General features: G+C 39.9%; 1 protein-coding gene across 17 annotated transcripts in view; it reads left to right on the forward strand.

Annotated features, from left to right (window-relative positions):
* Window positions 1–18,350, forward strand: part of Utrn (utrophin) — a 527,655-nt gene that overhangs the window by 92,497 nt on the left and 416,808 nt on the right. For 16 of the 17 annotated variants that reach the window (XM_087190253.1, XM_087190252.1, XM_087190262.1 and 13 more), the window contains one exon: window positions 18,066–18,127. The exons of the other annotated variant lie outside the window; for it this stretch is intronic. In XM_087190253.1, coding sequence (XP_087046379.1) covers window positions 18,066–18,127 — 62 coding nt within the window. The remainder of the gene's footprint in view (window positions 1–18,065; window positions 18,128–18,350) is intronic. 17 annotated transcript variants of the gene reach the window in all.

Below are 18,350 nucleotides of genomic sequence, written 5' to 3' on the forward strand. Positions count from 1 at the left end.
TAGCGTAAATTGGAGGATGACAGAGATGTGGATGGATTCAAGCTCTTTCAAGAAATGAGAACCAACAAAACTTGATCAAGGTGATAGTTTGTGATATTAGAAGGAAATGATATTGAGGATTCATTCAGGGTCCTGGCAGGAAGAACTGAATGGGCGAAGAAGGTACTACATTCTAAGATGGGAAAAATTGCAGGCAGAGTGGGTTAGAGAGAAGACCAACAATTACAGACATGTCAGCTTGAAATGAGCTGTGTTGTTGCTGAGCTGAGCTGTCAGGTAGGTGGTTGATTTGTAGGGGCAAAAGAACATTCCTGCCACTCTGCAGGTTCGATAACTAGAGCCTATGAAATAAACTGACACTAGACAGATTTATGGAGAAAAGGCATGCCAACATATTACATACACATGTGGACAGAAGCCACACAAAACATGAGATGTGAAGAAATGAGATGGTTTACGTTCATGGAGTGTCCAATGTTGCAGGAAGGAAAAGGAGTTTGAGGTTTCTGGGGTGGTGGTGGTGGTGGCTGTGAGAATCATGGGAAGGTGAGTGGAAAAAAAGCACGGTAGACAAGACTGTCTTTTCTGTGCGGATCTAGTCTCTTGGATAGCAGCCTGCAGAACAGGCACCAGCCTGTTCCAACGCCTTTCTGGGAGATGGCCATGGGGCTGACTGCAGTATTCTCCCGGTGATAGGAGGTGATCTCCAGTTGATGGGATTCCAGGGAGGGGTTCATGACAGTTACACTCAGGAACTGCTGTTATGGTTTATATCTACATGTCCCTCAAGAGCCTCGTGCACTCATAGGCAGGACCTTTGAAAGGTGATTAAATCATGGGGCCATATAGCTAAAGAGGTGGGTCACTGGGGGTGTGACTTAGATGGGCACATCTCCCTCCCTGGTTCCTGCCTTTCTTCTCTTCTTCTTGGTTGCCATGAGGTGAGCAGCTTTCCTCCACCCAGGCCCTTCCACCATGTGGTTTCTGGGTTGAGCCTGCCCAACATGGACTGAAAACATCTAAAACATGAGCCAGAATAAACCTGTCCTTCTTTCAGTTGCCAGTGTTGGGTGTTTTGTCCCAGCAACCAGGAAAGTAACTAAGACCTGGTCAGATAAGGAAGATTCTGAGAAAGCTCCACACTGAGCTGCAGGGGAGAAAGAGGAAAGAGAGACGGGGTCAGGACAAGGTCTGGAGATTGTAGGTCTCTGTTTTTTCAAAGCAGTCTTCATGCCAAAGCACCATACTTTGTTTTGAGGTATCATTTCTGAGCCTCAGATACATGGTATGGTTATCTACTGGTATAAAACAAAGTATCCCAAAATTTAACAGCAAATCTATGTTAGTAAGCTACTGCTGTCTAACAAATTACCCCCAAATATATCATCTTAAAACAACAAATGCAAACTAAGGTTGTAGCTTAGTAGCCTAGCATGGGTGAGACCCTGCATTCCATCCCCAACACCAGAAACAACCGCAACAACAAAATCCACATATTTACTTTCTCATGAAGGTTCCTAGGTCAGGAATTAGCCAGTAGCTCGGGTAGGTGATTCTGGCCCAGGCTGTCTCAGGAGGTTGCACGAAGGATGCTGACCATGGTGGAGGACTTCAAGAAAGGCCTCTTGAGTAGGGTGTCTAGAGGCAGGGCCGTAGTGAGGAAGTTCTGATTCTGGAATTTAGATTGTCTGCAATTGTATTCCCAAAGAATGATATGTTGGGATAGGAGTTTTAAAAGATGAAATTGGGCCCTGGGGATTTAGCTAAGTGGCTCCGCTGCCTGCCTCTCAAGCGCAAGGACCCGAGTTCTATCCCTGGTACCGCCCCCCCCCCCAAATATATGAAATTGGAACTGAATGAAATTTCTCCACTCATCTTATTAGATAATGCGTGTGTTAAAACTCATTAAATATCATCCTTTAAAAATCATACTAAAATGGAAATGAAAAATGTTTATTGTATGTGCCTTTGCCCCAATATTTTTTATTTTATACTATTTGCCCCAATATTATTTTATATTACTTTTATTTATCACCTCCACACCCTTTCCAGAGCTTTTCATGTTGCAAAACTGCATCTCCATCCCCGTTAAAGAACTCATCATTGCCCTCTTCTCCTGGCCCTTGGCACTGACCATTCTACTTTCTGTCCCTATAAATTTAATTATCCTGTAAGTGGAACAATGTAATTGTTGTCCTTGTGTGACTGGGATAAGCCATTTAACATAATGTCCTCAGTGCTCTTCCACTTGTAGCACAAATGAGAATTTCTTTCCCACTGAAGGCTGAGGAATATTTCCGAGGTGTGTGTGACTACGTATTGCTAATCCACTGACCTCTGCATGGGCACTTGGGCAGCTTCCATCTCTTTGCTGTGGTGAATAGTGCTCCAGTGAACACGGATGTACAAATCTCCTCGAGATCCTGATTTTGATTCTCATGAGTATTTTATTTCATGTGCTTTTAACCACAGAGACTCAGTTTCTCCTTGACATGACCAAGGACATGGTGGCTAGTTCACTCTTGCCCTGATGGAATTGCTAAAGCTCTGAAGAAAGATTACCCATGCAAATCTTTTCATTTAAGACACCCCCTAATCTCTAAGAAAAACTTGTCATTGTGACTTCTATTTTAGATAGTCCATAGGATTATGGAAGGAAGACAATAATTGCAGTGTTCCGAGAAGACATTAGCCATTGTACTTCTGTAATATAGAAGGACACTAGTCTTTAGGGTTTCCTTAGCAAGGAGACAAGTCTTTCTTGTCCGAGGCCATGCTGGCTGTGTGCATGGATTGCTATGTGAGCATCTGGGCCCTAAGTCCCATAAAAGGACTTTACAGTGGAGAGTGTTTGAGTGTAGGAAAGACACGTCCAATGTCATGCACTTGTTGTTTTTGCAAAACCGACTAGGATCATTAGGACTCTTCAGTCTAAAAGGATGAAAGTGGAAAGGAGACATAATTACTGGCTATAAGATCATTTATTTCAGGAGACCAAATATGAACTTGTACTTCTAATCTTCAGCTGTTAAACACATCTTAATCTTTTGATGCTTCTAATAGATATGTTTTAGAAAAATAAAATGAAGAGCTATTTTACATCCAAGATAATTACCCAGTTGCTACTCCTAGTGATGGTATAGACAAAGTGTTAAAAGAGAAAAACAAATGTCAGACCCACAGTGGACTATCAGCACCCACCGTGTTGATTTAACTCTAATCTTAAACGGTGGCATAGAAAATAACATAACCATCAACATGTAGGGAAGTGGCCTGAATACAGTTTCTTGATTTTTTAAAATTTTGGTTCACATTATGGTTTTTATTTCTCTCTCTCATCCAATTCTACCTGTACAAACTTTTCAATAAAAAAAGGTGCTTGGTACCTCATATAAATGTTTTGCATATGTAAGTTGAAAATAAATGACATGCTTTTGAAAATATTAGGCTAAGTACTTAAATTATTTTACTCACTTCCTGCTTATGGGCTAATTTCTTAACCATGAAAATTCATGGGAAAAAACCTTTACCCCTGAATTTTTAAGGGAAAACACAGTGTTCCTTTCTAACATGGTTTTTGTGCTTGTTATAAATATTTATCTTGGACAAAGGATTGGATTTCAGTGGAGTTGGAATTTTGCAAATTTGATTATTAAAATGATTCTTCCTTTATTTTTATGATTTTGCATTTGGTTCTAACTCAGCTTTAGAACACTCCAAATAGAGACAAAAAGCACAATATAAAAATATTCTACAAACCAATTTTGAAATACTGTTTTTCTTATTTTAAAAATCATATTTACAGTAGTGACATTGCAGTCAATTATGTGAACAAAGGACAGATATATCTCATTTCCCCTCAAGTTTGCATTCTTTTTCAGAAAATGAGTAAAATATTAAGCCTTTCAAAAGGTCTAGGCAGCTTGGTATGATCTATTGGCAATATTTGCTTTTGCAGTGATCCTCTGTTTTTCTATCCATATTTGTTCATAAATGATCAACATGCTGATCATCTTGCCTTGAAACACTTGAGTGTGTATGCAAAGGGTGTATGTGAAGTGATTCAACTCTCTTCTACCATGTTTTGGTAGTGAACAGGCTTGAAGATAAGAGACCTCCATAAGCACAATTACTTTAAATTGTGCTAGTTATCAATGGACTAGAAGCCAAACTCACTGGAAAACTCACAGGTACAAGTAGAAGCAATTTAATCTGGCCTGTTGGCATCTAAAATGTCTCCTCTACCCGCAGATCTTTTCTGTCTGCATGTAATTAATGATATGCAGAATGTTCCATTATTCTTCCTATCCTCCACTAACCCAGACAGACTGACTACTGGAAACTTTCAAAATGTTATTGGAAACTTCTGCAGTAGGCTCCAGTCTCCTGCTCAGTGTATGATGCAGGCCTGAGAAAAAAAACTACAAGACAGAACTAAGAGAGACAGCAGGGTGGCAGGATGACCAATGCAGGTGCACCTGACAAAGGCGCTGGCAAGTCCAAGGCAATGATTTTTATTAGTAATCAATTGGGGTAAAGGTGAGCTACGTGCAAGGGCAGAACTAGATGCAAGGATGCACAGTCGTGCTGTTTCTATGGAAATTAATGTAACCAAGCCTTGTAAAGGATAAGACAAAGCATTCTTGAGTTAGGAAAAGAATAGACAAAATTTATGGTTGTAATTAGAACATTGTCCTTCTAGCGAGAAGGTTTTAGTTGTGGGAATGGAATTTGGGTGTGAGTTACTCTGACTTCGGCATGTAGGCTTTGGCTGGACTCACTTCTATAAACAAGCCAATTGTGGGGTTAACTCTTCACAGCCCGCACTGCTTGCAGTCTGCTTTGGGCCTAATCAATACTGCAGTCCCCTGCACAGACCTTCTGTCAGGCTAGGTAATTTTTTAGCTGCCAAATTCTCCTCCCTTCCTATGTATCCACCTCAGAGTGGAGTAAAACATATCTTTCGTTTCATGGGATGAGTATTTTAAAGGAAAATATGTAGTAGATACATATTTCTTATAGAAAATAGGAAATATAGCAGATAAAAATAGATTATATGAATCTCTCAGAATCTTTTAACTTAGAGACACACTGCTAATATTTTGGCTCTTGGCTTTCTAGGCACACAGTACATAAATGAAACAGTGTATATATTATATATTCTTTAGTTTCCTGCTTTTTACTCTTTAATTGTTGTGAAAACCTTTCATGGCTTTAAATATCTACTTTGTGCCTTCATATCACTTTTAATGATTATGTTTATGTTTGAAAATATACTTTTGAAGTCATTGCAAATGGACATTTAGATTGTTTACAGTTTTTTTAAATCACAAAGAATTATGAGTATTCTTTCAAATATACCTAAATATTTGTGTCTCTATATATTTTCTTCAAATAAATTTCCAAAGTTTCTGGCTCAGTGATTATGTATTTTGGTACAAATATTGTTGTACTGCTTCAGAAAACTTGTAATATCTTGGTATCCTTACCTGAATATCCTCTAACTCATTAGGTGCATAGGGAAATTTCCTTCTCTAGTTGATTTCACTTCCTGTGGCTTTTTTTAAATTGCAATTTTTAAAATAGAGAAGCACTACTCTCCTTCAAGTTGTACAGTAGGCCTGTATTTCATGAATGCTCGCCTTGTTTTTCTCCTTTATTACCTTTATGATAATTCAGTAGTTGGGTCCCAGCATGCAATGAGGGTTGATGTAATACAGCTCAGAGGATCGTTAGACAAGAGGAATAAACTTGAGAGAACTGTTGTTGTACAACGAGGTGACTATAATTAACAATGTAATGTATGACTTGAAAATTGGAATAGATTGATTTTAAGTGTTCTCATCACAAATAAATGCTGTGTAAGCAAAAAAAAGTGAAATTTTGTCCTAAATTTAAGAATCATAGACTCTGAGAATGGATTCCCTAATAAAGAGAAATGATCATTCATCCCTCATCCCTCCCACCCTTCCCCAAATCCCCAGCAGTAACCTTATGTCCACCGTTCAATACCAGTCACATCCACCTCTGCCTTTCTTACCTCATTGGTCCTCACTACTTCAGGCTTTTAGAGGTCTAGCATGGGTGGGTACAGTAAACCTACAACTGGCTTCCTTCTGCCCTTCCTCCCTGTGAATCCATTCCTTCTTATCAGTCTCACTAAAGCACACTCCTGATTACATCATACTCTTGCTCCGAAAAGGTCAATGGCTTGCATGACTTGCTCATTTCACCCTTTCCATGCCTTTAGAGTTTGGTGGCTGATGTTCCTTCCAACCATTCTGACATATTCCTAACAACTATTCCTAGTCCCCAATGCAAAGCCTGACCCAAATGCCAGTGGTTCCTTGAATAATTCCACAGTCCTTCCTCATCCACATCAAGAAATAATTTTCCTATGAATTTATGAACGTGTCTGTACCTGATGTATTAGTTGTCATTGTCTGTTACTTCTTTTTTAAATTTTTATCTTTATTTCTGATTAATGCATGTTTACGTTAAGTAAAAAGCACCTTCGTCATGGGGCACGGATGCAGAGGCAGGTCACGTCTGGCACTTTCGCACCTGCCTTGCTCCTGCCCCCTGCTAAGGACCATATATCGCTTCCTGACACTGCATCTGGGTCCCTTTTGGAACTTACATGCAGCAGATGCTCAGTAAATGTTACTCTGTGGCTTTTTAAACACATAGGATTTACCACAGAATAGAAGGACAGTTAATTTTTTTAATTAAATAAGGAAGAAGTGTAAAACTTTAAGCAATGAGTTACAGCAAGATGATGGAAATATTTCTGATTCTTAGGTCCATTTACTGGATAGGGAAGAAATCTTACAATGAGGCTACTTGGTCGTGCATAGCTGTTAATTTTGGCTTTATCTTTGGTTGATGATACTAGCTCCAGATGCCTGAAGGTGGGACAGAGGAGTATGTGTTGTGCTACCTCAGGGTTATAATGCAGACATTTCCAGGACAAATCCTGGGGTGCGCATTGGCACCTACTAAACAATCACTTCTGGTAAGGACACTCAAAACCAGTGCGGTTTGTTTTGTAAGCCTGATAAGCTACAGCTCTCTGTCCTTTTGAGGGACACAGAGGTTTTAGATTACAATCGATGCAACAATATTCTAGAGTGGACCATCCAGGGCCATCGCTGCTGTGTCCCTGAACTGGACTGCAGCCAGTCTGGGTTTAAATGGTGCCGTAAGTGTAAAATACACACTGAACTTCGAAAACTTGGAGAGGAAAAAAAACAATGTAAAATATCAGTACTTTTAAAAATATTGAGCATAGGTTAAGATGCTAGTATTTCTGGTTATATAGCTATATATTGGGTTACATAAAATGTTGTTAGTATAAAATTTAAGTGATATATATAATTTGCATTACATTTTCACTGGACATTTCTGTCTCAGAGGATTTAGTTACTGTTATAGCCAGCACCATCTAACTAGAGTCCTCCCAGCCAATACTGATGCAGGGATTATCTTCCAAATCTACCACATTTAAAAAAATACTGCGTTTAACCAGTGGGGAGCACATCTAGAAGAGATTTTGGTAAACCTGGTAACACTAGGTTCATCCCTGGAAGAATACCTCTAATGTTCTAATAATGCCGATTTTCAAGTCTCAATAAAAGCACATTTCTCATGGTCACTGGATTAATTAGCAAAGTTTCCACTGTTGATGGCAATAAAGATAACTGCTTCCTTCTTCAGAGGGGGCCCTCTGGCGTTGAGCTTTTCTAATTAAATTACAGCTGACCTCTGTGGTGTATCCTGGGTGGGAGTAACTGAGATGGCCTGGAATAGTTTCCCCCTGGAATCTGAGAGTCCCCGTGTGGCTATGAAAACTTTCCCAGTGGTTAAGGATGCTGGGGAGGCATCTGGGTGCCTGTCTTCTCTGATCTCCGTCTTTCCTGAGTCTCCTTGTTCACTTCACATGGGAAATGCCTGCCCTCTTCCTCCCTAAATCTTCCAGGGAGCCACCAGGTAAGGGGACACTTTAGGACTGCAGACCAAAGAATTCTCCTTTAAGAATTACTACATTGGCCAGCACCTTATGACAGGGAGGGCAAGGCTTTCTGCCTGGCCGCCATCCATCCTGGAAAGAGAATTCCGAAGTGAAGCACCCCCTGGAGACATAAGAATACTGTGAAGCTGGACTCCTTGTTGGAAATTAAGTCTGATTTAGCTGATTAGTTTGACAGGGGGTGTTAGTTTTGTCAGTTAGGTAGCAGAGGAGACATTTTCTATTAATTGAACAAGCTAAATTTATACCTGCTTTACACTATGCTAGAAATCACATCTTTGTAACTGTTTAAATTCATGATAGGTTCTAATCGTTCATTGAAGATGTGCGTGGGATTTTTTAAAAGATACTAATGAATAAAAGTTTTTCTATTTTTTCTTTGGTGTTAGGGATGTCAGGGCCTCCAGCATGCTAGGCTAGAACTTTACAATGAACTACATCCCCAGCCAAGCAAAAGTCCTTGTAGCCTGTGACTTAGACTGACCCAAACATGATATCACACTTTGTATTTTGAAATCTCTGAAGTCTATAGTAGACAGCACACAGGCAATGTGAAGAAGAGAAAGAAAAGATGTCCACAAAGTCCAGAAGAGAAGACCCAATGGTGGTTGGGCTGGTGTAGGGAGAGCAAGACGGAGGTAGGCAGGGAGGCTTTGTAGCCAAGCATGCAGCCTGGGAAAGGATACTGGAAGTGACTATTCATTCCAGCAGGCGGGTTGGAGGGAGGTTAAAATGTTCGAGAAAGTGGGCCAGACAGAAGCAGGTGAGTACTGAAAATGGAGAGGAGAGAAAGCAGGAAATGTTTCAGCCCCAGTGACTGGAGAGATGATGGGATGTAGTAAAGGAGGCTGAGGAGTGCTGTGTTAAGGAATCGTCCTTCTGACCCTTAAAGTTACCTAGATTTTAGGATTGTCTAATCTTTATGAGCCAGAGACACTTTTTTTTTGGTATCGGGGATCGAACTTGGGACCTTGCGCTTGCAAGGCAGGTGCTGGAACCACTGAGCTAAATCCCTGGCCCCAGAGACACTTTTTTATCCACCATTTCCTTGGCTACTACTTGGGACTCCCCTGCTTAGCTTAGGCTAAGTTGAAGCAGCTCTAGGGAGGGGAGCCACTGGCAGTCCTTTGGATTCACTGGAATTGTTGGCTTGGGAACATTGTTGTTGGAAGCCTGGCTTGGAAGTGCAGGCCTGTAATCCCTGTTCTCTGGGGGGCTGCAACAGGAGGTTTGAAAATTGGGGTAAAGTAAGGCCCTATCTTAAAATAAAATACGGTCAATCAGCTAATCAGTCATTAGTTAATTAGTGGCTAGTGGTACAGCTGAGTGTGAAGGGCCCTGTACCTCCTCCTTCCCCCAAAAGAACACTACCTCTGGCTTTCACAGAAGCTCACTCGCTGACTATACCTAAGTGCCTACCACTTTTCAGTATGTGTATATGTATTTTAGTTGTGTGTAGTGACCCAGGGCCTTGACTTTGGATGCCAAGTGGTACACAGTTAAAGGTTTTCTACGACAGTTCTATGTGCAATAGCAGCATCCTTACATAGGTACTGAAAGTGTCGCTCTCTTTTTTCTTTGGACATTTTTCTCAAAGTTCTGTCTTGGATATTTTATTGTATGTGGAAAGGAATAAAAGAAATAAAGTATTAAAATGAGAAACAATTACTTGAATGAGTGTCTTATAAGGAAATTTTGGTAAGTGGAGCTTGTGAAAGGTTAAAGGTAAGGTCGCTGGAATTCTTTTTTACATTCAAAATTTTTCCCAGTTTTATTTGTGTGTTTTCATACATCTAGAATTGTTACGTTTATGAAATGACTCTTGAGATTTCTATATGTGGTTTATGGAAGATAATAGATATTTAATAAGAATAAAGATCACATGAGGAATCTAATTTCATAGAAATTTTCTTTCATTAGTTAATCCTTTCATCAGTCACTAAAAAAGTTTTCTATAGGCTTTTCACGACAGTGCCTCCTCATCATTAGACACACTCAGGTCCCCAAAATAACTCCTTTTTGTTCTGAGACATCTTAAATGACTTTAATAAAAATATTCACTCTCAAGATAAAGATCTGAAGTGAAGTGTTCTTTACATAATGCTCACAATTTGTACCCTCATAAAATGAGTTTTTGTTCTTTTCTATTTGCGACACATAATATGGTTCATTTCTAAGATGTTTGTTTTTACAAAACACATTTCCAGACAGAAGGCTTCAAACAATGCCAGTTGCCTGTAAATCTTACAGACATTTGGGTTCAGTTTATCAGCGCTAGAAAGTAAAAGTGAAAACATACCTGCTGTATCCTGTGCATTGTTTAAAAACAATAAGGCACTTACCAAGGAAAGAAGTAGCAAGTACATAAACTCTAACCTTAGAAGATGGGAGTGATTAATGGTTACCTCTAACTCTGAAAATAATTCTTTTGAGTCAAGTAATCATTTTGTAATATTATGTGGACTAATGCAAAAAAGGAAAAAACCCTTTTTCTGCACCTCAGCTCCTGCAGGGTTCCATGCTGTTGAACCTGGGCTGGATTGGAAAGCCCTTAGGGTGACTCTAAGTGGGAGGAATTTGCCTGCTGGCTTTTGCATGTTTGAAAGGCAGCTTTATGATCAGCATCGTTCATCATTAGGGAGGTGTAAACCAAGACACAGCGACACACCGCCTCATACCTATGGCCGTGGCTGTAATTTAAAAAACAAAATGCGAGGTAAGATGATGTTGGAGAAATAGGAACCTTTGTACTTTAGAGTACAAAAATCTAAGCATAGAATTACCATGTTACAGCCCAGCAGTTTTGTTCCTGGGTATATATACCCACAGGAATGCAAGACAGGAATTCAAAACAGGTACGTGTATGCCTCTGCTCCTTGTAACATTGTTCACAGTAGCCAAAATTCAGAAACAGCCCAAGTATCTATCTTTATTAATTTAGAGATGTGGTCTTACAACATTGCCCAGGCTAGCCTCAAATTCATTATCCTCCTACCTTGGCCCCTTAAGTAGCTGGCTCAGCATATCTATTTCTTTTCTTTTTTCTTTTTTTTGGTACCTGGGATCAAACTCAGGATCTTGTACTTGCAGGGCAGACGTCAGAACCACTGATCTAAATCCCTGGCCCTCCCTTGAGTAGCTGGGATGACAGGCATGTACTACTGTCCTTGGCTTTCAACTCTTCATCTTTAGTATATGGAGAAACAAATGGTAGTATATATGTCTAGTGGAATATTACTCAGCCATCAAAAGGAATGAAGTTCTGACACATGCACAAACATGGTGTGCTCCCCTTACACGAACTATTTAAAATGGGCAAATATAGAGACAAAAAGTAGTTTTGAGGTTCCTAGGAACTGGGCAGTATGGAGTTACTGTGTTATTATAGAGTTCCTGTGTTGTGTGATGAAAAATTTAGAAATGTATAGTGGTGATGATTGCATAACATAATAAAGTTAATTAATGCCCCTGAATTACACTCTCCAAAAAAGTTAAAAATTACACATTTTGTTATATAGTAGTCCTGATCTTATATGTCGTATTACTTCCTGAAGCCTTAGTTAACTCAAATGAACCATGATCTGAAAATACTAAATGGAAAATCCCAGAAGTAAACAGTCCATAAGTTCTAAGCTGCATGCTGTTCTGATGAGCCTGGTGTCTCAGGCTGACCTGCTACATCTTGCCTGGGACAGGAGCCTTTCCACACTGCACACGCTCAGCCCTGCAGTCCCTGGGCAGCCATCTTTGTCACAGGTCCACTCAGCGGGGTGTGCGGCTTGTGTTCATGATGCCCCAGAGCATAAGAGAAGTTTGCTAGCAGTGTGGATATGCCAAAGAGAAGCCGTGGAGTGCTCCCTTGGTGAGAAGGGGAGTGGACAGACACCGTTCACGTCGCTTATTACAGTGTTGTGTTGTAATTGTTCTACTTTATTGTTAGCAATTATCGTTAATTTATTACTGTGCCCAAGTTACACATTAAACATGATAAAGCTGCATGTGTAGGAAAGATGCATACATAGGGACTGCAGGCCTCCACTGTGAGTCTTGGAGGTCTCCTCCAGGGGTGAAGAAAAACCACTGTATATATTTTACCACATTTAAAAAATTCTTCATATGCCAAAGTCGCTCGAATTTTTAATATTCAATGGTGAGTGGTGTGGTATGTCATTATATCTCAGTGAAACTGGTTTCTAAACAGTATTAAGAGTTGGAGAAGTAGAGGGAAAGGAGGGCAGGGGAAGTAAAAAGAACTAAGATGTGTTACGTACACGTACCAACCCCTACAGTGAACGTGCTAATGACATACAGCGAACAAATGCTAACCAAAGGGAAGCACTGGAGGCGTGTTGTACAAGGAAACGCGGCTCCTCGCGTGACCTGCAGCACGAATGACTTGTGTGATGCGGGCAAAGGTCTTTGGGGTCAGGATGAGGCTCAGTCACAAGCCTGCTAGTGGACCTCCCTTCCTCTAGCCAGATTCTCGGACTCTGTGATAGAAAAGTGAGTAGTTTGGGCGGGGAAGGTGTGTTCTCAGCCAGAGCAAACGTGTTCCTCACACACTACAAATCATGGAAATTTTCAGTAGTCCAGGTGCAGCTGTGGACTTTCTGGAACCCAGGGCGCTAGAATGTTCTAGAAGCCCGAGGCCTGCAGCTCAGAGAAGAGTGGATGATGGGTCAAGTCAGCAGAGTGTGTGTTTGCTCGGGAGGTGGATTTGTTTGTTTTTTTAAAGAATATTTTCTTTCTTTCTTCCTTCCTTCCTTCCTTCCTTCCTTTCTTTCTTTCTTTTTTTTTTTTGTACCGGGGATCGAACTCTGGACCTTGCGCTTGCAAGGCAGGCTGCGGCATCACTGAGCTAAATCCCTGACCCTAAAGAATATTTTCTTACAAGGACATTTTTAAGCAAGTATTTCTAACTCTGTACTCTTCTTGTTTACGGGTGTAAACAATATTTAGGATTGAAAGTTTTCTGAAGTTTGGATTATGTTAACCCGATTACTTTGTCAGCATTATATATCATAACCCTCTGAGTTTTCATGCAGATTCATGGTGGTATGAACATTCTCTTTTCTGGTCAGGACTTGGGTCTGAGGCTCAAAGGAGGAGGGTATTGATCAGCATTTTTCTGTCTAGAACACCCTTCATCCCATCTTGGTACGAAGCAGACTTTATCTGTCCTTTAAAGATATATTTCGAAGGCTCCTTTGGTTCATGAAACTCTTTTTCACCCCTGTTACTTTGAAGTTCATTGAACACAACCTTGCCACTTGGTCCATACATCTCTCAAAGAGATCCTTAACATGGGTTTTGCTTTTTTTTTTGGTACTGGGGATCGAACTCAGGTCCTTGCACTTGTGAGGCAGGTGGCAGAACCACTGAGCTAAATCCCTGGCCCTGGGATTTGCTTTTTACAATGTGGTGCATAAATCTGTTTTAAATGCAGCCTTGAGCTTAAACAATGTCAATGTTTAAACATGGCAAACTTACATAAACATTATTTGAAGTATTCATTATGAAAACTTCTTATACTCCCAGATAGTTTTGATAATTTTGAAAACCGCATTTTTAATTTTAGGATTTTTCTGTTTTGAGTTCTCGGATAATGTCAAATTTTGAAACAAATTTAGGGAGTCAAAGCATTCTGCTTGGAAGCAGTCTGTCTCCTGTTGGCTATTTGTCTACGTATGTATATTTAATGGATCATTATATAATAGTGATTATTTCCATATGCCATTATAATACATATTATTTGAATAAATGCACTGGTTTTGTCCAGACACCGACAGTTTGGGTGTACAGAAACAAGAAAGTGGAATGACAGAGTAGTGAAGTCTTAGGAATAGCTGTACATGGGGGTGATTCACGTGTAGTGCCCAGATCAGGTGGGTGTCTGCTCTGAAATGCTTTTATTACTTCTGAAATGATCTTGACTTTCAAGGGTATGTTAAGTTTAGTATTTGTGAAAGAGGCTTTAATAAAGTCAATCCAAGTTTTAAATCATCCAGTAAGACTTTTCTGTCTTGGCTTGAAGTCCGGGCACTTCTTTTTTGAATAGCTGCATTTTATGGAACTCGTAATTAGGTTAGGACCAGTCAATTGGACATTAAGATTGCTTCTAAAAATGTGCCAGAGGATATAATTCTTTTTCTCAAATCGTAGTAAATTTAGTGGTGTTGTACGTGGGCCTAATTTTCCTTCTATGTTTCTAGGGTAGGATTTAAATTCAGATTTATTGCTAAGTTTTACTAAGAGAATTTTTGATGTGCATTTTGAGCTGGTGAAAGAAGGATGTTTGCAAACTGGTTTTCTTGAAGATATATCAGCAGTTTTGTTGCTGTTTCTTGCTTTCCTCCTTGTACTGATCATAGCAGTGAAGCTCCAGGCTGGGCAACAGTGACGCCCGGGTCTGTGTGAGCATGTCAGAGGCGTTTTAAGAAAACTATGTAGAGGAAGAATTTGGAAAAGCAGCCTAAAGGGGTTTAACACGTTTTTTTCTTCTCCTAATTCTGTCCCGTGTTTGTCTCCTAATATAGAAAGATCACTGGTGGATAAAATTCGCTAAGCCAGGAAAAGTTTTGAGAAATAAAATGGTTTTCTAAAATCCAGATCTACAGAAAACACGTGTTTCAGTTTGGAAACCTGAAAGAATATGTTTAGAGGAGGTAGATTTGAAATATAAATTATACTTATTGATTTAATGCGTACACAAATAACGTAGCTACCTGTGAGGTACTGTGTACTTACACATTTTTTACACTGGAGGAATTAAAATACCTAATTGCCTTGATAATAATAACACATTGGATTGAATTGTCATAGTTGGAGACTGTTTAAGTTCTGTGTAAATTTCTAGGAAGACAAAAGGATTGATCAGGCTATCAGGACAGACTTTTGGTTGTTCTGCTCTTAGTTTGGTTGTCTGTTTTTGCTAATCTCCTGGAGAGAGAGGCTTAGGTCAAGGTTCTCTACCATAATTGTCTTAATGTGGAAGTCAGTTCCATACTAGTATCTGTTCCAAATGTGTTACATTTTTAATCTCATAATTGAAAAGCCACAGGCTAATTCTTGCCTTTTTATTTAATTCCTGTCTTTAGATATTAAGAGGAGTGTGTGAAAGAGAAATGCAAACTAAAGGCTTATTGAAGTATGAACGTTTCTTTTTTCTGTTTAGCTGTATCGGGAAAATGAACACAGAAGAATTTTTATAAATTTCGAGACCTTTTTGAACCATTTGAATATTAGACCAGTTATCTTTTACAGGCGAATACTGAATTTCATCAGTAACTTAAGACTCACTTAGACATTGATTTGACTCAAAGATTCCAGACTACTTTAGAAACATTACCTTATTAATCTTTATAAATGTTTCTGTATAGGAGCAGATCTATTTTAAAATTTGATTTCATTGTATATGTGATGACATGAAGATTTTATCATTTAATAAAGTTTAGATACTTAGTTTACCCATGCCTCACAAAAAGAATTCTACATAGCAATAGATGTTTTAATATATTGTTGAAATACAAAAGTTAAATGCCTTGAAAAGAAGTTAAGAAAAATAAAATGTAGATGTACTGATTCCTTAGAATTTTGCCCATTTCTGTGGCCAAAAAATTCTTAAATAGCATGAAGATTATGAAATTAAGACAATTTCTGCTCTTTTATCCATAGGATTGAAGAATAACAGAGATGACAAAAATAAATTCTTTTTAAGGTACTGGGAAAAATAATTGGATTTTCCAAGTGCCCGGAAAGACAGAAGTTTATTTAAATTCATTTTAGTGAGTCGGGCGTAGCATCCTCTGCAGGTTAATGTGTGGAATAGTCTCTTGTTCCTGATGCAGTCTCCGCTCTGTCCCTTGTGGATCAGAGGGTAAAGACCTGACCCTCAGTGTGTGCGCAAGGTCTCCTGGTCAATAAATGGGTTATGTATCCCATTGATCGGATAAAGGATAAAGGCTTCAATAAGGGCTGATGCTGTCTTCGTTGTCCTTTTCAGGCAGAAGGTCACCACCTGGCAGCACCATTAACACCAGGCAGTTTCTTAGAGAGCAGTGTCATTTTCTGTATCAGTTGTTCCCCTTGAGTCTTGGGGTTGGTCTCCAGTTACCATTATGGATCTGTAAAAGCACACTCTTCTCGAGCTGCTGTTGTATTTATTCCAGACACGACCTTTTCATTGCAAACCCCTTTCAGAAGAGAAGAAAGAACAGTTATTGCAAATTTGATAAGTTATCCAGCTCTCTGCCACTGTACCGAAATGCCTGAGATTATTAACTTATAAGAAAAATTCATTTATTTAAGCCTGCAGCTTTGAAAGTTCCAGTCCATGACTGAGTGGGCCCGTGGTGTTGAGTCTCTAGTTAAGGGCTAGAAGGTATACCAAGGGGTGAAGGGAGGAGTGAAGTGCTTGCTTCATGGCTGAGAGAGCTAAGGGGAAGTGGAGTCCCCAAGATCCCCTTGGAGGGCAGATCCCCAGTGACCTAAGGACTCCTGCAGGGCCCCACCTGCCCTCCATAGCACCAACCTGGGTACTAAGATTCTAACGCATGGATCGTCGGGGGTCATTCAACACCCAAGCTGGAGCACTGATGATGTCACGGGTGAATATCTGACGGTCCTCCCAGAGATGGGCAAGACTATCTGTATTTATGGGAATGGGAATGGGTGTCCAGAGGCAGAGCCCATGAGCCCCTCTGTTGTTTGGCTCTCACGAGGTGGGAGCAGCCTGGCGGTATGGGTGGTAGTGGAGCAGATGGTACATATTCATGATGGATCCATAGATTTCTCACTGTTCCACAGATTCCTGAGGCAGCTTTCACAGCCTCTAGAGATTGTTAACTGCAGCTTTGTAGGCTTTAAGGCACCAATGACTCTTGCTGATTTTTACTAGAAAACTAGTGGCTGGAGAGGGTCATTTGAAGGTAACAAATAGTCAAATACGCATCTGTTTATCTGCCTTGTTTAACTCATACTATCATAACTATAGCAATAATGAGCTGAAGACCACCTCTCTGTCAGATGCTTTTCACCTGTCTTTATGTTCCTCACTCGCTAGGTGATATTTACTTCCACTTGATAGGTGAGAACTGTAAGTCTGGGAGACATTACGATGATCTACTTACCCATGGTCACATACTAAGCAGACCAGGAACCCTGGGTCTGTTTGGTTCAAGGCCATTTGACCTTTTTGTTGTCCCACATGGCCTTCTTTTACCGAATATCTTCATTTTGCTCAGTTTTAAGGTCATTGTTCTTTAGCTCTTAGAGGTCAATTTTCATTTGCTATGACTTGGACGATGATTTGTAATCAAAACCAGAGGTGATAATGTTTTTGTCTGTTGACTTTTTTGTTTTTGAGATACTGACCTCACTGTGTAGTCCAGGTTGGCCTGGACATCACTATTTATCCCAGGCTGGCCTTGAACTCATGATTCTCCTGCCTTAGCCATCTGAATGCTAGGACTGCAGGCATGTACCACCACACCCAGCTTGTCCATAATGTTTTTGTACTCTTCTGATTTCTCTACCTATAAAATGCTTATATAGAGGCTGTCATTATGACCTTATGTCAGTCTTTCTGTAGAAAAATAGGTTACAGAGCAGTCAACTATAGACTCCTTTTTGTTCTGGAGTGAATAAGACCTGATGAAAAGTGGAGAAACTTATTAAATACTTAGTTTTTACAGGATAACTTTGATTTTTTATTTTGAACATGCTAAATGGTTTGACATTTTACTTAAAATGGAACAGGAAGTATTATGTGTAATAGAAAGTGAGGTCATGATTTTATCCTCAAGTCTTGGGTTTTAGCTGGTCTTAGGAAGAGGCAGCCAGGTCCCCCGGACCAGGTGCCTGGGTCTTCTCAATTCCAGGCTATAGCAGGCTCTGGCAATAATGGGTCAGAAAATTCTTCCTTGGCCAAGCACCATGGTGACAGGACTATTTTAAAGTCCCCAGGATGGGGATGAGCTTAGTACACTTACTAATGATACAAATGCTCATACCCTTCCCTCTGCTTTCCTTCTCACAGATGAACACAATGATGTGCAGAAGAAAACCTTTACCAAATGGATAAACACTCGATTTTCAAAGGTAACCAAGACTTTCCAGGACTTTCTGATGATTTGCATGCTTTGCTTTGGTTGGTGGAGTTTGGTTGGGGGGTGCAGCCAGGATCTCCCAGCAGTGCAACCTAATAGAAAACACCAGAATACGAACATGCATTTATTTTTCTATTTCCTTTGAAAACCTGTTTAAATGAAAATTCTGATGTGAAATTTATGTGATGCTTTTTATTTTTACTTGACTTTCTTCA

This window comes from Heterocephalus glaber, unplaced genomic scaffold, assembly GCF_053883595.1.
Source record: "Heterocephalus glaber isolate CG9 unplaced genomic scaffold, H.glaber_assembly_v1.0 deba00001550, whole genome shotgun sequence".
Classification (NCBI taxonomy): Eukaryota; Metazoa; Chordata; class Mammalia; order Rodentia; family Bathyergidae; genus Heterocephalus; species Heterocephalus glaber.